The sequence below is a fragment of the Anser brachyrhynchus genome (assembly GCF_964034855.1).
Source record: "Anser brachyrhynchus genome assembly, chromosome: 11".
Taxonomy (NCBI): domain Eukaryota; kingdom Metazoa; phylum Chordata; class Aves; order Anseriformes; family Anatidae; genus Anser; species Anser brachyrhynchus.
The window spans coordinates 20,593,252-20,615,104 of NC_137706.1; the positions used below are offsets into that span (position 1 = coordinate 20,593,252).

The 21,853-nt window shown below is 47.1% G+C and overlaps 1 protein-coding gene and 1 long non-coding RNA gene across 2 annotated transcripts in view; one reads left to right on the plus strand and one right to left on the minus strand.

Annotated features, from left to right (window-relative positions):
* The first annotated feature begins 276 nt into the window (after window positions 1–276).
* Window positions 277–21,853, plus strand: part of SMAD3 (SMAD family member 3) — a 75,532-nt gene continuing 53,955 nt past the window's right edge. The window contains exon 1 of the mRNA XM_080551513.1: window positions 277–872. Coding sequence (XP_080407639.1) covers window positions 667–872 — 206 coding nt within the window. The 5' untranslated portion in view covers window positions 277–666. The remainder of the gene's footprint in view (window positions 873–21,853) is intronic.
* LOC308176164 lies at window positions 4,666–21,474 on the minus strand. Its single transcript, XR_013938118.1, has 2 exons — window positions 10,926–21,474; window positions 4,666–10,475 (listed from the first exon to the last, which is right to left on the minus strand). It is a non-coding gene; the product is annotated as an uncharacterized lncRNA (long non-coding RNA).

Consider the following 21,853-nt stretch of genomic DNA (forward strand, 5'->3'; position numbering starts at 1 on the left):
ATTACAGAGAGGCCGAGGGCAGGGAGATCGGCCAGGCAGAACCCCCGGGGGTCTCCCGGTGTAGGGTGAGGGAGTTCCCGAAGGGCTCAGCGGGGGCTCCGCGGAGGGAAGGCCGAGGCCGCTGAGGGGGGCGCCTTCCCCCGGGCGCTGGAGCGGGGCTGAGGGCGAGGAGAGCCCCTGAGGGCCGGGGGCGGGGAGGGGGGGAACCCGCACCGAGCCCGGCGGCGGTGGCGGGGAAAGGAGGAGCGGAGTTCCCGGCGGGCCGGCCGCCTCCCCGCCCTCCCTCGGCGGCGTGAGTGAGCGTGTTTGGGAGGGAAGGAGGGGGTGGAAGCCGGGCCGGGGCGGCCAGCAGGCAATTTGCATGAGAGACAGACTGGGAATGAGCTGGAGTGGGCGCCTCTCCGCGCACACAGAGCGGGGCAGGAGGGGGGGGAGGAGGGAGCTGCCGCCGCCGCCGCCGCCGGGGAGAGGCGGCGAACTCCGGGCAAAGTTTGGTGCCGCGGGCCCCAGGCGCTGAAAGCAGCTCCGGGCCGGGCGGAGCGGGGCCGGGCCGAGCCGGGCCACCGGGGCCGGGCTTTGTGCCGCCGGCGGCCCAGCGGGGCCTGCGCGGCGTGGAGCGGAGCGGAGCGGAGCAGGGGGCGGCGGGGCGCTGCCGGGCGAGCCAGCATGTCCTCCATCCTGCCGTTCACCCCTCCCATCGTCAAGCGGCTCCTGGGCTGGAAGAAAGGGGAGCAGAACGGGCAGGAGGAGAAATGGTGCGAGAAGGCGGTGAAGAGCCTGGTGAAGAAGCTGAAGAAGACGGGGCAGCTGGACGAGCTGGAGAAGGCGATCACCACGCAGAACATCAACACCAAGTGCATCACCATCCCCAGGTAAAGGGGGGGGGCAGGGCCTGGAGACAGGCACCCGGGGCCTGCGGGGTCCTCCCCCGGGCTCGGGGGTGGCCTGAGAGGGGGTCCCGGGGCCCTGCAGCCCCCCCCCCGGCGCCGCGTTGGGGCCGGTCCTTCCCCGTGGGCTCGGTCCTGGCTCTATATATAGCGTAAAAGGGGAAAAAAAAAAACAAAACAAAAACCAGGCTGCAGAATTGGATTGCTGTCTAGTAACGAGAGGGGAAGAAAGTGAGAGGGGAATGCAAGGGGGGGAAATACGTCTCCAGCCGAGATTCCAAAAAAAAAAAAAAAAGTTGGACGCGCGGTGGATAACAGTTCTGCTTAGTGTGGGTGCTCTCATTGTCAGAAAGTTTCAGCGTGTTCTCTAGTACCGTTACAGTAAGGTCGGTTTTCGATAAATATATCAGGGAAATGGTTTTGGTTGGGTTGCCTGCCGGCTCCCACGTTAGCTGGGCAGGCGCCGCTCCGAAGCGGTGCAGGGGGGGTGCTGCCAGAGCACCTCTTGGATGGGGAGAGCTGAAGGGGATTGTCTGGAGTGAAAAAGCCGTGTGGGGGTGAACGTAACCGAGTCTTTTACTACTACTAATACTGCTTTTGTACTGGCATAAACTTTATTTTTAGCCTCGATTCCGAGATCGGTCCGTAAGGCCGTTATAAATCATAAAGGACGTGTATATAAGTGGCCCATCTACGGAGAATTTTCCAAGTAACTTGCGAATAGCTGGCCGCGAGCGGTGTTTTATTGCTGCACATTTGTCGATTTCTGTGAGCCCGGCCAGATGACTGCGGAGCCTGTTGTTGGTTGTTGTTTTGGGGGGTGCTTTTTTTTTTTTGTGTTGTTTTCAACAAAGGCCAAAGTTCATTCCAAATATTTGAATGCTGCTTAATTGTACGGTTCTGCCTGAGAAAATATCTGTGTGTGTGTGTATTCATGCTTCTCTCTCGCGCAAACAAATGTATGCTTTCTTGGTTGTCAGAATGATTTAATATGCAGTAGCTAATACAAAGCAGCATCTGTTGCATGAAAAAGTAAGCAAGTAGCTTAGAAATGTGGCTGTTTGGAACTCCGAAATTTTTCGTCCAGCAACTGTGGTTCTTTATTTATTTATTTTCAACCGAAAAAAAAAAAAATAAAGTTTCCTGGTCTTTTTGGTGCTGAATGACTGTGGCTAAGATTTTGTCCACTAACACAAATGGACCCCCCTGCCTTTGTTAGGGTTGCTCTGGCCTCTTCTCCTAGTTGAAGCACGGATCAAAACACGTAGAGCTACCACCTGATACAAATGCCTTAAAACCTGTATTTTGAAATTCTTGGCAAGCAGCGTGCTTTCCTCATCGATAGTGCCCTGTTTAAACCACTTCCCTTAAATACCTTTTCAAAAGGAGAAAATGACTTGAGCAGCCCTGCTGGTGGGACCCTGGGCATTGTGTCTTGCTGATGCTGACCTGTTAGGGAGCACGGCGTGAAGCCTCCTGGTAATGCTCTTACCGGTAACAAGGTGGTGTAGCAAAAGGGGGGGAGGTCTTGATATTTCATGATTCAAAGGAAGCAGAGAGAGAGGTGGAATAGGGTGCTTTAATTTAGAAAAATATAATTGTAAAGCTTGAAAATAAGTAAAAAGACAAGCAGATGTCACGAGTCATAAATATTATCACCTCCGGAGATTGGCCTGGAAGAGCCTACTGTGCAGAAGTGATCGTCTGTTTCTTGTAGACCTTACTCTGTTAAAGGAAACCCATGCAGAAATTAAAAACATTTCACATCCACCTGTAACACTTGTAATTAGCTCCTTTTGTCTTGGTGCTAGTTTTTAAAGGCAATGTCGTGTGTAGGGTTGTTATTGTTTAATGTGCATATTACAAAGATGCAAGTGGCGGTGGTTGGGTTAGTTTGTGCTGGGCCCCCTGCAGCGGCTTACCAAGAGGCTGATACCTAGATACTGGGGGGTGGATTGGAAAGGAGAAACTGCTTGTCTGGAAGTTGGTGGCTGGACTGGAACCGTGGCAAGGCCTTGTGACTTTGTGCTGGGTCTTCTCCTCTGGCCTGTCCTGTTTGTCATAATGTATCTGCGAGTCTGACTGTCGTGTCACTTGAAATCAGCGTTTGCAAGACTGTTCTGGGACGGTTTTAGTATTTACTTTTTATATAATACTGCATATGTTATTTTACTATTTAGGCAAATAAGTATGTGGGGGGGACAAAAGGGGAAAAAAGCATCATTAAGGATTAGATCATGTTGTGCATTGTCTGTAATGCATCAGTAGGCTGGATTACAGTGGAGCTATGCCAGTGATGACTCTGGCCCAGCAGGAGTAGGGTAAGTCCAAAATTAGCTATTGTATCCATGAGACGAAGCAAGTTTCAGATGTAAAAGTGCTCGAGCTTTGCAGGAACATTGCCTGTGGGACCAAGGGCTACAGATGAGCTGGCAGCTTCGCGTTCCTGTAGTGACCAGGTGGAATTGAGTGTAGGTTTAAGAAAGAACAAGAAAAACATACATTATTTTCGTTGTAGGGGTAAGGAATTATAAGGAAATATAAGGCCGAATTTGTTTCTGCTTTTATTTCGATCTGCTTGGAACTGGAAATACGCATGCTCCTCAGTACACAATCTCCCAACAGTTTATAAAACAAAGAATGGTTTATTTGGTTGTGTATTTGTTTAGCATGTGTTACTTTTCCAAGCACTCCATTTGTAAGATGGCAGACACCTCAGGGCCCAGGTTTCTGTTGGAAGGGTCTGCGGCAGACAGCAAAAGCCTGGAGAGACCTTCAAGGATTTCAGCACTGCACCGATGCTGGCAGGAATCTTCTTGTGTTCGTTTTTTGTTTTTCTGCTGGAGTGGGAAATCGTTTCCACCTGAAAAACCTGCCAGTCTCAGACCACCTGGTTGTTCCTCGTGCTGCCGTTCGCAGTGTTGGATGGAGTGGCTCATTTGGAGTCCCGTCCTCCCTTCCTCCCCCTGCAGCCACCGAAATCTGTCCTGCTCCACAAGCGAGCTGCCTCTAAACCAGGGTGCTCTGAGCTCTGGCGCTAGGAGCTGACCTAGTGAGCTGTGGCTGCGTGGCAGCAAGATATTTTGTCATACTGTATCGGGCGATAAAGTTGAAAACACGCGTTCTTTTGCAAATTAAAATAAATCCTTTGTGGTAGTTGCGTTGATCTTGAAAGCCCAGCTCTCAGAGTGGGCATTTTTATCACCCTCTGGACCAGCAGGGGATTGAGTTCCCTTAGCGTGTGCCCCAGCACCGCCACGTGTGCGAGTTTACGGCCTCTCTGCTTTGCTCTGCAAACGAGCTCGGATCTACTCCAGCTGCTATCAGGTTGTTTGAATCTTTGGTGGGGCTGTTTGCTTCCGAGACCAAAGAGTGTGGTGGGCACGGAACCCGGTGGTAGCAAAGCCAACCACATGCCTGCAGAGCTTGGAAGCATCCCTGCGGGCTTCATCCCTGGGAGGAGAGCAGTAAGTTCACGATGCTCTTCCTGACCTGAAGAGAGGCCACGCTGTGCACCTGGCAAACCATTAGCATTTTGCCCTAGAAACAGCGCATTAGGCTGAGTTTATCTTCTAAATAGGGGTCGGAACTGTAGAAGTCAGGAACATGTGGCAAGCACTTAGTAATTTCTGAAAGCACATACAGTCTGACTGGTACGGCAGGAGGTGGCAAAGGCTTTGTCTGGAGAGCCCTAGTGGTGCTGCACATTAAGACACAAACCTTATGACATTCTGTAGTATATTTTCATATGCCTATTTTTCTTTTAAACCTATTACTGTTTTGCTTTTTTTTTTTTTTAAATATCACCAGGGGGTTTAGGGGAGCCAGGAGTCTTGTGCGTAAGAAATACCTTCTTTTAAGTGGTGTTTTTTTTTAATTTAGAAAGTAGTTTTGAAGAGAGGTGGGTGTTATTTCTTGTGGAACTCATCTGATAAGGATAGAACGTACCAGCTGAAATGGAAACACGGCACATTTGCTTTTTAAAAGAAGCTGAACAAAGTGTTCCTTATGTGATTTGCATGTCGGTGGGGAAAACCAGGAATAATAAATAAGTGATTTTAAGAAGGTCTTGGGTGTGAGCAAAGCTTCTGTTATGGTGATAGCTGACCGCACAACGTTTACGAGAGTTGACCGTGGTCTTAGGGCTGCCTTGATACCAGGAAAATAGGAAAACTACAAATACAGCAAGTGGCAGAGGCAGCCTTCAAGACCCTGAAGTACGTTTTCCTTTTGAGCCTGGTGTCCATCTAGCTTCCGTACCATGCAAAAGGCTGCTCAGTTCTGTGTGTCCCCACATAAATTCGTATTTTTAATGCCAGTTTAAGCCGTCTGTTTTTTAGTTTGGCCTGTCACCGTATGTGGGGAGCTTTGCTGTTACAGCAATTTGTTTCAGAGCGTGCTCAAGATGAGCTTGGCGTTACAGCGGCGTGCTGGAGCGGCCCAGTCCCCGCAGGCAGACACGGCCCGTCGTGCTCAGCTCCCTGCTGCGGGTAATTTTACCGCTACCAAGCAGCGTGCTAACCTGTGCGCTGACCTAGCTTTCTGGGCGGGTTTTTACGGCCCTGTCCTAAACTTTGTGCTGCCACGGGCGTGCTGCTGGCAGCACCCACGTGAGCGGGTTTGGCTGGGGCGGCGGTAGCGGCTTTGCAGGTTGTTTGTGACCGGCGTCTGCGGCGTCCGTGTGACTTCGCAGGTCGGTCTAAAGGTGAAAATCCGGGAAGTGCATGGACGCACGCGGCCTTTAGTCGGTGTACTTATTGCCTGCGGTCACTCATGCCCTTCAGTGCCCTTCTCCTCTGCCTCCTGGTCATCTCGCCAGCGGGCCAAGCCCCACGGCCGGGGGCTTCTCCCTACGGCCCCTCCAGCTTCTCCCTGCCCTTGCATCAGTCACTGCCTCTGGTGTTAGCCTGAGGAATAGCACGTGTAGTTGACTTCTGGTTCACACTATGCCATTTTAAAAAACAAAGTGCTGCATTAATGTTAAAAAACAAAGTGCTGAAGCAATGATGTTGATACAACCAGTTTGTGCCTCCACATTCAGTCGTGTTGGCCGGGGCGAAGGAACTGGGGAAAGGAGGTCAGGGAGAAAGCATCGCAGCCCCCCAGCTCAGAGCAGCCGCTGCTGGAATAGCACATCCGACCCAGCCCTCGGTAAGGCATCTTCTCAAGATGTAACCTCTTGGTCAGCTGGCAATGCTGTTCAAAACCTTGTCAATACGTGGGTTTTGTGTGTGTGCTTTTTTTTCCCTGAGAAGTATAGGCCAGCCAGTATTTTGCAGTAAAACCAGTGCTAAAACTCCTCTCGACTCGAAAGCCCACAGGGCAAGGGTTGTATAGAACACTGACGGGCTAATGGGGAAAAAATCGTATTTTACCATTTCTTGAGATGTTTTCAAATATTCATACCTCTGCTTTTTTTCTTCTCCCCTTTCTCGAGAGACTAAATATTTAAAATAGCTTCTGAAAGGACTCATAAGATTCTCATTATATTGTGTAGTAAGTGTTGAATCTTTGTGAAATAAAATGTTTAAAATGGTTGCTTAACTTTTATAGTATTAGGAAAAGACCCTGAACATTGCAGTCATTTAAATATAATGAGAAATAAATGCAAAAAATTGATGAAATCAAGAAATGCACACTGTACAGGATTATCACATCAGGGATCCAATTAAAATGAGCTCTTCTAATAAATATTGGTTTAATAATGTAAACTTGTGATCGCTTTATTATTGCAACAAAAATAAAATTAACAAGATTTAATGGACTGAGCAGCCATTAATTTTCACTTGTTAATTTATTAGGAGCTTCTAACACTGTTAGATGCACAATAATGCTATTATCCTGCATGAACTACTTTCTGAAATAAATAGGGCCAAACGGTGCTTGAATTAAATTGAAATCAGATTTTATTCCCAAATTATCTTTTTGTTTTTTTTTATTATTATTGTTGTTGTTGTTGTTGTTTCTAGCTTTCCTCTGTTGAGTGCAATTAAATTTTCAGGGATGGGATGCAGCACTCTCTTCCAGTAAGGCTTATGAATAGTCCTAATTAACTTTTGTCCTTGTCTGCCTTGATGTGCTGTGCAAAAAGCTTTTTCCAGTCCAAAGCTGATTGCGCTGATTGGCAGCGAGGAGAGCAGACGGGAGCGGGGGGAATAAAGCCAGGGCAGAGGTTCTTGTCCAGACACTCCAGTCCTAGCGGGCTGACTCCACCGAGCTTAGCAAATGTTTGCTAATTGCGTTTGGTTACGTGCGCCTCCAGTCCAAGGAGAGCCGAGGAAGTTGTTAATAACCGGGCTCTCGTGCTTGGCACTGGTAGCACAACTTTCTGCACAGCGGAAGGGACGATAACGTGTCGCTTGTTGCATCTGATGCTGCTTTTAAAGGCGTTCTGAAGCCCTGTGGGCCTGATCCTCATCTGCTCGCGGGTCTCTTTGCCATCGCTGCCAGCCCGGCAGGACCGCCCTGAGGCAGGCGGGGCAGCTGGGCTGGGGCTCCTAGAAGCAGAAGGAAAGGGCAGAGCTCGCTCTTTTGGCCCTAAAGGCTTGGTCTGGAGAAGCACAGACCGTGAGCATGAAAAAACTACTTACATCTGATAGTAGGAGCCTTTTAACAGCAACAACAAAGTAACCCTTGTCTTCAGAAGAGCTCAGCCAGGTAAGAAATCCCAACACCCTGCTTCCTAGAGGATCGGACAGGAATTGCGTGAGCTCAGAATACAAAATCTTCATCGTCAGCTACAAAGATGGGTAAACCATGGATGTTGTAGGTGCACTGCCTTGGGTGTCCACACCTGCTCAGTTAGAGACGAGGCAGGTTTCTGTGCCCTGCATGGCTCTGCGTAGCACAGACAGACTTAGGCTATTCAAAGCGAGCAGGTCAGGATATCAGCATGCCCTAGGAGTTGCTCGGAGCATCGAACCAACCTTCCTTTCTCTACGGTGGAGGTCTCCCCGTGCGCTCAGCGTGAGCAGTAACCGCTGACGCTGGCCTCGCTTGCATCCCCAACACGCTTCTGCAGAGGCAGATGTCAGTGGGTAGGAGCAGCACTGCGGAAAGGACACCAGGAAGCGTGGGGAGCAAACGATGGCTGTTCCTTCTGGGTTTGCCTTTGCCAAGTTTTCTGCTTGTGTTCAGAGTCACGCTGTTCCACGAGGAGTCGGTTTGATTGCATGTTTTAATTACTAGGAGCTGCTGTTGATGTGGGAGAGATGAAGAAATAACAAAACTAATTGGTGAGCCTCATGAGAAGGCGTACTTAAAAATAACAATGCAGTAAAATTTACCTGCTAGCAGCATTACCTGTGAAGTCTAGGAAAGGCGAATAGCTGATACCGATAACTTGTCACTAAAACTACCTGCACAGCCCACTTGCTGTTCAGCACGGAGGTTGTGCAGACAAACAAGTTGCCCGTTTCAGTGTGGTGTGGTGGGACTGGGGTCTGTGTGTGCCTGACCCCATGGCCAGCAGCAGCGGCTTGTGGATCCCCAGAGGAACGTACATCAGCTAACAGAAGGTGAGTCTGTGCATCCTGGAGAGAAAACTGCAGGCAACAAGGTGTCAGGAGAGGCAGTCTGTCTGCCCGGAGCCCTCACCTCTTCCAGGGTCCTCAGGAAGGAAGGACCTCGGGGTCAAGGTATTTTGTGGACCATCCTTAGCTCACTTCATAATTTGTTGTTATCAAATCTGGAAACTTCAGTAAACCTTTGCTTGCAAATTGTGTTATAGAAGAGGTTGGAGATTGTCTTGGAATTGGTGATGTTCGTTACCAAAACACAATCCTTCCAGAAAAGGAACTCAAACCAGAAATTTCTTACTTTGTGGTGAGGTTGCAGCCAGCCATAGTTGAGTGATGGATGCTGATACTGACTCTTTTCAAACAATAAAAGAGGAAAAACTTCGTCCTTCCTGTTCCAGTTGCTTTAACATAAAAGAAGAAATTCATTGGCTCTGATTCCCTTCACAGACGTAAAACAGTTAGCATTCCCCCAAAATACTGGGCACAGCGGAGGACATCTGTGGCAGGAGGTTGCATCTTTGTTTCTGTGCCGACTGTGCAACTGTTGTTAGGGCTTTATCTACTCAATTTGGAGAACACTTCTTCCAAAATGTCCTTCCCTAACTGGATGGTAAGTGTTGCTGTTTGGGAAGACAAAGACCCAACTACAAGCACCTTTAATTTTGTTGTACGCAGAAAGAGCAGATGTGTTTTTTTTTCATAGAGATACAAAGTCTGTGGTTTCTACACATGTGGAACTGTTCAGAAACGTCCTTTTCTTCGCGTTATTTGTTGAACAAATTGTTGTTCCCCTTGAGTCAGGTGCATAGCCAATTTGTAGCACGCGTGTAAAAGTATCTGAAAAATTATATCAGCGTTTAAAAAACACACTTTGCCTAAAAGAAAAGCTGACAAGCAGCTGGAGCTGGGTCTTTTCCCACTCTTTTTGCATTTGTGTAATTACACGGACTGCAGTAAATTTCCTTGATTTACATGCAACTGAAAGGAGAGTCAGGCCAGCCCGAGAAGGCGGTGAACTGAAAATGGAGGAGAGAGGTGTCTGCAGGTTGAGTACTATCAGGGCTCTTTCAAATTCAGGGCTCTTGGGGCTTCTGGGGGCTCTCCTTCGCGGGACCGGAGCCTGCCCAGCAGACCCCGCGCGGCTGCGGCGTGTCCCGGCCCTGGGCTGGGGCGCCTGCAGGACGCCAGGCGGGGCTGAGCTGCAAGTTTGGTGAAAACGAGCCTGGTCTGCGAAGCGTTTCGTTCCTGGAGGAGCGCTCGCTCTCGTTTCATTGAGGGTTTTCTGATGGGCGCTAGCGTGGCTTGGCAGAGGGCCTCCGCGTTTCGTAGCTGCGATACCCCTGGCAGCGGGGCTGCCCTTGGCAGCGGCTCCCGGGCCTGTGCACAAGGCATTTGGCTGTTCTCACCGTGGTTTGTTGTTTTTGTTGTTGTTTGCTTTGTTTTTTTTCCTCCTTTTTGCTGTTTGGCCAGCTTGCATGCCGATGGTGAAAGCGTTACAACGTGCTTCTCCTTGAGCACCCCGCCACCTCCCCGCTCACAGCCTGCAAACAGAGCAAAGAGCCGGGCTGTGCGCTCAGCAAAGCCCCCCAGCAGTCCCGGCCTCGAACTCAGAAGCTAATAACATCGATCCTTTCTTTCTTCCCCCGTGGCCAGCTTGTTGGAGGCGAGGTCTAGAACAGTTCCTGATGTTGGCCTGGAACCTGAAAGCTGAGCTTGGGTGAGCTCTGGAGACCCGAGGATAATTATCTGGTACGAGTTTCAGAGGCTGGGCACGGTGACACTTGCATCCCGTTGGGGTAATCTTGCCCCGTACCTGCTTCTTGGGCCTGCATTTACTGGACTCACTGACCACGTGCTTCACATGAGTCAAATCTGTCTTTAGATTTCCTCAGGTTTGCTTAAACTCGCTTTTTTGCCTGCTTAATGTTGTTTTATTTTCAAAATCCTTTCCTTTTTGTCTTTTTTTAATGAGCAGCGGAGTCTTTGCAGAAGATTGCTGTTAGCACAATGGAAAGTGGAATCAGGCTGACTGGAAGCCGCTGCATTAGAGACGAGCTTTAGAAAATAACTAAATGTGAATCAAAAAAAAAAAAAAAAAAGATAATCGCTATCTGATTATCAAAGCTAATGTTACTGTTTGGCTGATTTCTGTCGCCAGTAGAAGTCTGCTGGCATTCTGCAGACTGTTTTGAGCTTTGCTCTGATTTTCATGCCATAAATAACTTGTGTGTAGGTAGGCAGCTGATCACTGAAGCTTTTTCCCAAATGTAGTTTTGTTTGTTTGGTAGAACTCTAGGCTGAGGGTTCGAGTATCGGGCTGCAATTGCATCTTTGCTTTTTCCAGCCATAAATGAATTCAGATAGGTTTTCAGTTGTGGATTGCTGCCTAATGGATGTACGTTATTTTCAGTCTTCCCCAACCACATCAGGTTTTGTTCCTTACCACCGTGTACCATTGAGCAAAATATTTAACCTACTTGTACCTCCCTCTTCACTACCTAGAAAATACAGCACTTACCTCACAAGGATGTCAGAGAATTTAAAAACGGTTGTGAAAAGCTCTTCAAGTCTTGAGAGGGAGTTGCAGAGCTCAGTGCCTCGCTCTTTTAAAAAGCTTTCTGTTGCTGCTCAGCATCTCTTTCATACTAAGAAAGCAGTTTTAATTTTCGTTGGAAACTTTCCTTGAAAATATGTAGGTGCTACGTCAGTGAGAATATTCGAATTCCATGGATGTTTCGTGGTCAACCTTCTCTGGCGTTGCATAATGGTTATCTATTCATCTCGGCGTGGTACCTCCCGTACACACGGAATATTTTGACTGGTTGATACACATCATGCCACAGTGGTCTGCTACCGAGCTTAAGCTTCAAGTCTGTTAGCACAAGGCCGGGGGAAACGCTATACATGTAGCCTCCTGTTTTCGTTTAAGTAGTATTGTATAACCATATGTGGATATAATGCCATCCAAATACAAAACGTTAAATGAAATAAATGTGTTCGTCGAGTGATTGCGCTGTCGCTAGCAGACTTTTACGGCCGTGACCCACAGCAGCACGTGTTGGAAAAGCTAAACGCTTGCGTACCTATAGCTGGGCTCTTTTACCCAGCTTTTTGGCAGCCGCTGAGTGCTGGGCAATTGTGAGCATCTATTTGCTGTAAAACTCCTTTGCATCTGAAGACTTCTGGTGAGTTGTTCTGAAAGAGATGACTGAAAACTAATAGCTGGCCATCTGGCTGGAAACAACATTATTAATTAAGCTTTCTCTTTTTCTTTTAAATCATTTACAAGTTTGAAATAAATACTCTTTTCAAAGGTATTGAAGCAAGATGAATTTGAATTCTTGCTGTGGGGCGCAGTGTATTTAATGTATCTCTTCACCAAAGTTAAGGATCAAGAAGTAATGCGTGAGATCACGGTTATTTAGATTTCTGAAGAGCAAAACAACCCCTGCATTAGTCCTTGTGTGTTTTAAACAGTTACTTTATATGAAAGACAACAATCAAGCTCCAATGCTGTCTGCTACTCCCATTTAAAGGTAAAAAAATCTTTACTATGCAGTATCCATCAAGTCCTTTTAAGCACCTTTTTCATTACGGTCTTTCAGCAGCCTGTTGAAGAGACCGTGCGCTCCTGAAGGGCGTTCGTGACCTCTTATTTCATAACGCAGATCTCAAAGCCCTTTACAGCAGAACAGTTTTGGTCCCCTTCTGCAGATGGGGATAATGAAGTCCCGAGAACTTGACTGAGGTGCATGGGGCAGAGGTAAAGCAACATTTAGGGTGCAGGCATCCTAGGGCCTGCTGCAGTGCTCCATGTAGAAGGTTGGGGTGACGTTACTGTCCAGAGGGCACCTTCCCATGCTCTGGATGGAAGCAGGAGTCAGTTTGAAAGCTGCTCTTCCTGAGTCATACCGATAATTCCCAACATATTCATGGCATCCATAATTATATTCGTAAAGCTCATTTAAATACAGGAAGAGGCCGCTAGCATTTTGTCTTTATCCAGGCTGTTTTCTGATGCTTCTGGAGGAGAGGCCATGGTGTCGGGATCCCCCTGTGTCTGGACAATGTGTTTTCATTCTGTGGCTAAGCAGGCACGGTCCTCGCAAGACCTTCTGCTGCGGTGGCATTCGGGAAAGGTGTGTCCCATGAACACAAAGGCGTTTGTGGCCTCGTAGATGTTTGTTTCTGCTGACCATGACCTTTTGCAAACGTCATTGCTGAGATGATTTTTTTTAAAAAAAAAAGGACTCTGTAGAGCCGTGTGTTTTTGTGTACAGCCGTGTGGCTCCATAACCTACATGAAGAAGGGCTGAAAGTGCTGAGGACCTCTGTGGATACTTGAAAGATGACACGTCATTTAGTATTCGATTTACTTGAATCTTTTCCAGGCTTGGGATGAGTATCTCTCTTTACTGTCGTGATTGGTACCTTCAGGGTCCCTTGCGATTCTTATTGATATGTCTGAAGGCCAGAAGAGTAAACTTCAATTCAAACCTGCCTGTAAGTACTGCAGTTCTCCAGATATCCTGGGGATACCAGGAGAGCAGTATAGCTGTGTAGGTACACGGGATGGGGTACAGCCACTAAAAGAGAACCTTTAAATAGTGCTCTGGCTTAGAAGAATTGTTTCATGTAAACATCCCCTCGGTTCCCCCTTTAGTTCTCCATTTGCTGATGGTGCCTTTGCTGTAAAATCGGAGTGCCAGGTACAGCTGAACACACGCAAGCGAGCGGAGGCCTTGGAAATGATGGCTTGAAATTGAGTTTTGTAAGCCACTGCTTTGCATGCCAGGCTCTACTGGTTTGAAAGCCCTGTTGAGATAGCTGCTTCTAAACAGGAATAAAAATAGACATTTGAGTGTTCTGATTTTAGAAAAAAAGCATTTATTGGATTATGATTGGCTGATGACTTTGAAGCTGGAGACAGTTTTATATTACAGAGCTTCTCACTCTGCTTATTCTCTCAGTTCCCGTTCTTTCCCCCCTCCTTTTTTTTTCTCTTTTCTTGCTTTCTATTTTTAGGATGGCATTTCAGAGTTTCTGCTACTGGCAGGCCAGCTATTCCAGAAGAAAAAGAAAGAAAGGTGGGAGGTAGAGCTAATGAGCACTAATAATCTGTTATTAATTTGGTTTTTGAGTACTTAGGTTGAAAGTTTGTATGTTTCCAATTTATCTGATAGTGGATGAAAGCTCTGCTTGCACTCGAAGCCATCGATTCACGTGTTCTGACAGTCCCTTTGCACTGCGGTGGAAGAGAGGAGAAGTGGGAAGTTCGGAGCTTCAGTTCTTTGTGTCCAGCAGAACTAGCTCCAGGTAGAAAATGGGATTTTATTTGGCCTGCTTGTGGAGGAAGAAAAGAAGAATGCGTTGGGACTTAATGGAAAAAAATCATAGTAGTCTATTAACATTTGAACAAAAGGTGAATAACCCCTGTTTAGTATATACGTGTGCCTGTATGAATAAACTCATGGGATAGTGCTTCTCCGCTCAGCTCTAACGCTGGTCAGGGGTCCCAGTCGCTCCATGGGTGCGATGAGTGCCTTTAGGACTTAGGTTTTCTTGCGGGCTTGGTTTGCTTTTCTTCGTGTGTTTAGGGGCTGCGGGGTTTTTAGGTTAAATACTGTTTTTCTTCCTGTGCTGTCGAAGTTTTAAACAACAGGGAGGGATGGCTGCTTGGAGGGCAGGATGAACAAAAACGTTCTTTGTTACAAAAGCAAACAGTGCTAGTTAGCGTGGCAATGCGTAAAACAATCCAGGCATAGGTGTTCTTGTTTCTGAAGTCTCAGCAGGATTTAATTCTTGTTATTAGTCCAGTAAGTCATTTTTTCATCTCTGTGACTTATGGGCTGTCCCTTTTGTATGTGTAGAGCAGCTCTGAGTTTACATCAATATGAGGGAATAGTTGGGGAAGCATAAAGAACTTTGTCACACTTTTGCTTTAGAATCGCATTGTGATTTTACAAATCACATTGTATTTCATCCCTAATTGTGGTTTGCAGCACTTGAAACTATGAAGAATATTTTTCTAGATTCATTTGAGGGTTGATCGTTGCTAAAAGCTGGTCCAGCGTAGCTGCGTATGTAATGTATTGCTACATGTTAAATCACTGAAGAATTATTTTTAGAAGAGCAGGATTATTTCAAAACGCAGGCCATAAGTTTTCTAACAGTGATTCAGTAATTTAGTCCTGTCAGTCAGAGATTGCACCTCCCATTGACTTGAATCCAATGCGAGCTTGCAGGATATATATATATATAGTTATTTATATATGTATTTTATTATTATTATTATTTTTACAGTAAGTAAAGTTTCTCAAAGGTACTTCTCCTCCTCAGAACAGCACAAACGTCTCTTGTTTTGTAAAAGCTGATATGTGTAGCCTGTTTTGCTGGCTATCACGGGGACTGAGGTCTGCTTCTTAATCTGACGTTGGCAGCCCTGTGGGAATGCAGTGTAGAGGCTTGCTCACAAGCTAACCTTTCTCCGGTTTTGTTTCTGGTGTTACCTCCTGGCACAAAAGACTGGCGGAGTGAGCGAGTGAAGGGTTTAAATTTTACATTTGTTTGTACCTACTGCAGTGGGTTTTAGGGGCTGAGGAAGAGGTGACAAAGGAAACTGTTAGTGTGTGTCAGCAGCGGTCTACATGGATGAAACTTATCACGGGGTCTTTTCTTGGGGGAGACTTCAGCAAAGTTTTCCCCAGGTGGAAGAAAGCCACTACGAACGTGTGCCGCTGGCTGGCAGGTGCATCCAAGCCAGCTTGTAGTTGCAAGGCTGATGAAAGCTGGGGTAGCAATAACCCCCAATTTCTGTCAACTTTTTCTCTTATACTTTAACCCTGAATACTTTGTTATTGTGCCAGTAAGTGGCAAAGCAGATTTGGGCAGAGTAAACATCTGAGGCTGCACTTCTGTGTCTCGTTAGCGTTGTTTGGAAGCCAAGTTCATTTTAACAGAAGTGACAACTCCGAATTATCTTGTTTCCATGTGCTTTTACACTGTCATATCTCTGCATGTTATGATAATGATACATCAGTAGCATCATTTTGTTTATAATTTCCACTTCTCCAAGCATAGTTCTCGTTACCTACAAACCACCGTAGGAATATTACTCACCGGGGGAACCACTTGGCTTTGAAGATGCGACTACGAAGAAGCATTTTGTTTTCTCAACATCCTACGCCGGTGACTGGTAGTTTCTTGTCGCTGTCACTTCCAGGGACCGTTCAATACAACTTTGTGGCTTTGCTAGCAAAAAGGTATGTAGTGATTCCTTGGTGAACAGGCATCTAACCACATGCAAAGCCTTCACAGTTGGCCATGTGGCAACTGTCCTTACAAGAGCCTCTGAAGTGACCAGCGCTGAGGATTGAGGCTCCCTTCTGATGTCCACTTCAAAGAGAACGCTGAATGATGCCTCCTTGTGCAAGGTAAGGAGCCTGCTAGAGGTCACATCCCTAATGGAGAACTTGCGCTACCCTTAGCCCAGCACTTTTCGTGAGGGTTGAAAGTGTTTTGCATGCTGGAACAAGGTGTTACAGCCAAGAGAAGTGTGGGTACAGGACTGCCTGGGGGTTGCCAGACTCTGCAGGGATTTGGCGTTCTTCGCGTGGAAGGTGAGCAGCCGGCTGACCCTTGTGCAACTAGTAAATGAGCAGCCTTTGAAATATTCCTACGTCTTCTTAACCAAGTCTGGCCCTGCAATTCGAGCATTTGTTAGCACACAGATAAGTTAATTATACCAGAGGCACCATTGCCCTGCGATTGCCTAATCTTTCCATGTGCAATCGTTGGTTACCGAGATATCTGGGATAATGCAGATGTGAAGTGTTACAGCTTTATGGGACTCTTCTTCATTGAAAATCAGCTAGATCACCACTGTGCATTTCGTCAGAGATGAGCATGTCCCAGAATACGGCAGCATCACTGTCGTGAGAGGAACTGTGCCTTGAGTGTACCGTATGAAGATGTACTTATAGTCTTTTTTTCTTTGAGTAGTTTAAGTTAAATAAAATAATCTCGTGTAAGTTTAATGTATTGTTGCCATCAGGTGGTGGTGTTCAGATGCATCTCTAATGTACTTTCCTTGTCTTTTGCCGCGGTTGAAGCCCTTCATGAGGTTATTTCAGCTAAACCCTCTCGTTCTCTGGCATTCGGTCTCTTCTCTGCCTTGCGCTAGCAGTACTTGAAGTGATAGATCAGCACCTAATAAAAGTGGGATTATCTCTAAGCTGAAAGTAAGTAGAAAGAGCCTACTGTGGAAATTAGAGGGTTTGCTTGTCATTACTGATTTGTTTCGTAATACTTGTGGTAACTTCCAGCGCTGTAATCGGCACGGTGAGGGTCTTCAGAGGACTTTGTCACGAGCTGGATTTTACTGCTTGCAAACTATTTAGACTTTGGCTGCTCAGCCTGTTCAGATGATCTCCCCCAGTCATGCAAATATCACAAGCTGTTCAACCAGTTCATTTATTCTGTTGGAAGGGCAGAGGGGGAAAAACAGCCTTGACTTGCACCCTGGAGGGACGCTATGCAAAACCAGTCGAAGGTTTCTGGGGCGGGAGCTGCGGAGTTTTCTATTCTTCTGTTTATTACACTTTGCTTTCTGTCATCTCTTGGTGAATAATGAATAACAGTAATAGTATGCTGCGAGGCATGAAATCTGGAAGTCTTTATTACAATATGTGTGTGAACCGTAGTCATCACCAGAACTTATTTTCTCACGGGCTGGTCCAGTTACTGCCTGGGGGAAGGAGCTTGCAGCTATCTTTGTAATACGGTCTCGGGGATGCTGGTATTTCAGCTTCCCAGCTCTCCTGTGCATAGCAATTACCGTCCGGTGTGCCGTCAACACCTGTCTCTAATTTCTGGTAGCAACAAAGGACGCTGGGTGCTGTATAAACCCTTTGCTGTTTGTGTATTAGAGTGCTTTGCTTTTTACAGTCGAGGGCTAGGAAACACCGCAAAGGCAGATGAAAGCTAAGTAAAGCAGTTGTTGCAATAGGCCTAAAACAAACATAAATTTTGGTGAGGTTTTTCCTTCCTTCCCTTCGTGGTTTATTTTTGTCTTTATTTTTGATAGGGGGGAGGGGGTGTGGGGAAGACATCTTTAAGCACGAACGCTGCGAAATCGTCTTGGGGTTTGTGTGCACTGCTTGGTGCTTTTTTGTTGTTGCTTTTCCCCTGCCAGCTCCTCCTTTAAGAACAGCTTTCTTTAAATTAGGATTTCCATGAGCTCAGTGCCCCAGCGAGCTTCCCATGGCCGGCCCGGTGTGCCTGCAGAGCTGTAGGAAACCCTTTTGCCCTGCGAATGCTGGGATGAGTAATAGCAGACCCACCAAATTCACATGTGCTTGAGGACAGACGTGTTCTGGAGAGTCCTTGCCAGGCTGAGTCTCGTAAAAGTCACTGGAACTATTCACATGTCTGAGTCTAGCCATGCGATTCCCTTCCCAAAATCTGCAGCTGCTTGGGCACGGGATTGCCCGAGGTGTTGTCAGATGCGTGTGTTTCTGAGGGGCTGCTTAGCCTGCGGTGATATTTCTTTAATTTTCCTCTTCACTTTTCGGAGCAGATCTGTTTTATGGTCGGGTTGCTGCTGTTTGGGCTCGGGAAGCATTTTGAGCTTTGGGTGAGGATTGCTTGGGAAGTGATTTTTAGCTTGCAGTGACTGCAGTCTGCTTACTAAATATATATTTAACGTTGTTAGCTGGGTTTTTAAAGAAAATGGAATAAGTCATAATTAGTTTAGGTACTTGTTTCTAGAAACCCAGCCTCTACTGGCAAGCAAATAAAAAGCAAAAGGGAGCGTTCTGGGGCTGAGTAAGGATGCAGCTCCATGCTTACCCTGATCTAGTCTAATAGGAGATTGCTTTTAAAAGGCACAATCCCATTTCTGTCTGTCCCTGCCCGAGCCTGCTGCTTGCTGGTGTGGGGTTTGCTGTGCTTGTCGGAGCTGCTTTGTATCTTCACAGCGACAAGATCACCTAGTGTGATATCCTGTAATCGCACACTGCTCGATCGCACTTGTGGGTAGAGATGGGACCTCTGCGCTGAATTTGGTAACCTGTACAACTGTATCTTCTAGAAACGCATCCTGTCTTCGTTTAAAGAGATGCCGCTCTTGGTTTTTAAGTGCGGAGACTATTAGCTGTTGAAAAAAGTGTGGCAGGTATCAGCTGAAGCTGCCTGCTGTCAGCTTACAGCATGGCTTCATTATGTATACCTCATGGCTTCATTATATATACCTCTCTTGGCTGGACTGCAGTCCTGCAGTATTCCCTTTTTCCCCTCCAATTAACATATTCTTACATTGCTGTGATTAAGTCGTCACTCAGCCATTGTCTTTGTGAAAATAATGGATTGAAATTCTTACCTTTCATTTAAGACATTTTCTTTAGCCCTAAACTGTTTCTGTGGGTGTACTTTTACCAAGCTATACACAGCCAATTGCCTTATAGAAGTCTCAACATACTATGTCCAGAAAACTGCTTTTTATCAAACAAACTTCTCCTCTAGTAAAGGAATGAAACTGAATTTGAGAAGACCTTTAAACTCGATTGCCCGAAGTTGTGGTGTTCTCCTATAATTCTGCTGTGGTCATGTATTTTTTTTTTCCATTGGAGATAAAATTTACCCTGTACCAGCTTCTAGAAGTCCCCTAGCCCTCAGATGATATTAGATTTTGTCCCATGCTGTTGTTTTGTTTGTTTTGTTTCCCCTTGTAGCTTGGGCCGTCCTTCAGAGGAGCTTTCAGAGGAGCAGTGGTCCCTGCAAGCACGGCTTTTGGGTCTGCTGGCACCAAGAGGGTAGAGGCGCTTGAGCGGCGTAATGCATTGCTGACTTAGGCTGAAGTTAAGTCTGTGGTTTGCCCCGTGATTTGAGAGGGATGGGAGAGAGCGTGTTGGAACACGGGTGTCCCCGTGGCCTGCCACTTCTGACTGTGTGGAAATAAAATTTCACAGATTCCTCCGTACAGCCAGTGGGAGGAGAGGCAGCCATCAACCACCGGGGGCTCGCTCCTTTCCACCTGGCAAAGCCCTGTGATCGTTTTTACTACTTCTGATTCCGCTTAGAAGTTGTTTCGTACAGTAGAGAGTACTGTCAGAAAATGGGCAAATTGTCCAGGAAGGTGTCTGAAATTGTTTCATTCAAAAAATATGAAAAAAATCCCCTGTATGTATCGCCAGTGGTGGAGTAGAACAGCAGGCAGGTGGTGAACAAGCTCACCTGCACACTTGTGTGTGTGCATTTAAGTGTGATATCCGTAATTCTGTGAAAAATGGCCATTTAAGATCTCCTATATTCTTTTCAATTTGTATTTGTTTTTACTGAAGACACTAGTACAATTCTACAGTTTCAGGAGGGGTGTGGGAAAGGCACAGATTAACAACGCTCCAAGGATTTCTTTTATGGGTAAACTCAGGACAAAACAGTATCTTGTTGTTTCAAGCTATGCTTAGCATTTCTGCCCCGAGGAGCAGAATATGATTACGCAGCACATAAGGCTTGCTTGGACAAGTTCTAATGAATGTTGAATAACTGTTTGGTAGTAGCGCGCGTGCTTTTGACTTAATAAATATACATTGTGGTAATGTTCGAGAAGACCTCAAGATTATAATTATTTGAAATATGCTTCACAAGTGCTTAGCAAAGCACACCAGTCCGTAGTCTCAGTCAGGAGCACGCGCTCGAAGGAGAAGCGAGGAATTTTCGTTCACCCCATGTGGCTTGAGCCAGCCGAAGACATCTGCAGGTCCCTTGGCAGTCAGCTCCCTCGCAGGGGCTGCGCAGTGCCCTTGTAGTGCTCGCTGCAGCAGGACTCGAGGATGTACCTAAATACTTGCCTGAACCGGGGTTGGGATGGCAGACCAAACTTCTGGGGGCCTCGGAGCCGAAGTTGCTGAAGATTGATGGAGCGTTAGGTCAGCGGCGTGGGGCTGCACTGAGACAGCCGGTGCTGGTGCTTCCCGTGCCAAAAATCTGCAGTGCCAGGGACCGGTTGCTGGCTGATAGGTAGGCCGAGGCTCTTGCAAAGCTTAGAGCCCTGGGCAGCGGGGCTGCTCGCCCGTGAGCAAAAAGGTGAGTAATTCAGCAGTCACTCGAGCGGTTCTGAGGTCCAGAAGCAGCAGCCTGTGCCTTTAGTTCTTTAGATTTTATAAAAGCTAGAGGGTCCCTTTTCGGTGCCATCGGCTTGGCGACAGAGAAGGGGCTTTTACCAGCAGAGCTGCGTGAAGGACGGTGGTTTGCCATTTTGAGGAGTTTTTTCTTTGCTTCAGTCTTGGTTTTAATCCAGCGTAGAATGAACTTTGACACTCTGGGGGAATTCAAGTAGATAGGATTACTAAATGTGGTGGTGGAAGTTGTCACAAGGTGATTAATGCTGGAAGCTCCTATTTTTTGTTGCGTGGACAGTGTCCAAAGTGGATCTGCATTATTAATTGGTGTGATGCAAGCTCTGCGGGGAATGCTGAAGGTTGCTGTACTTTTGTTCGGGATTTCTCGGGCAGAAACGTGTGTGCATTGATGGAATTACACCCATGCAGTAAGCCTGCACTTCGGGCAGGGTGTTAGAGCCGTTACCTGTGGGCTGCCCAGATGTTTGTACCGCGTATGAACTGGCTCTACAAAACGTGTAGCAGCTGAGATGCCTCTTGCCACTGTCAGATTTGCTGCATGCATGTTTGCAGCTGGTTTGTGCATGTGCGATGGATGTTCCTGGACTTTCTGGACTTGTCATGGCTTTGACTTGGCTTCGGGAGGTCTGGAAAGCATGAAGAAAATGTTGAAAATCTTCCCCCTCTGCCTGAACACCTTTCTTCGGATGGAAAAGAGATGGTATGCCTGGGGAAACCTGGAAACACATTAGCTGTAGGAAAGCTGTTTCAAATGGCAATGTGATTAATTTCCACTTCATTTCTTCAGCTGGAGTCAATACTTGGACAAGAGTTGCACCCTGGGAACCAAGCATTCAAATGCAGGCTGAGAAGAAAGGAGATTGCTTGCATGCCTTTTGGCTTGTTTCTGCTCAAAATAGCACATACAGATGGAAATTGGTGCCCAGCTTCTGCAAACTGCACTTTCTCTCAGCGCTGGGGGGACTGTTAAGGCCCGTTCCTAGGTAAGCCTGTAGCGTGACGTGCGTTTAGTCATCTTCCCTCCCTCCGGGGAAATTGTAGGGTTGTCATGGCTCTGTGCAGGGTCCCTCAGGCGGAGAGGAGGGCACACCCGTGGTATAACACAAGCACCACGAGGAAGAGCTCAGGCGTTTTGTGGAGCTCAGAATTTCCCGGTCGTACTCATGCGGTAGCTTGCGGTAGCTCTGATGCTTTGTGGGAACGTATTCCTTGCTCTTAATTCTCTGCACAGCACATGAGCCCGTTTCCTGCCGGCAGCCCGTTCCCCGCAGGGAAGAGCTGTGGTTTAGAAGCAGCCTGCCACTGC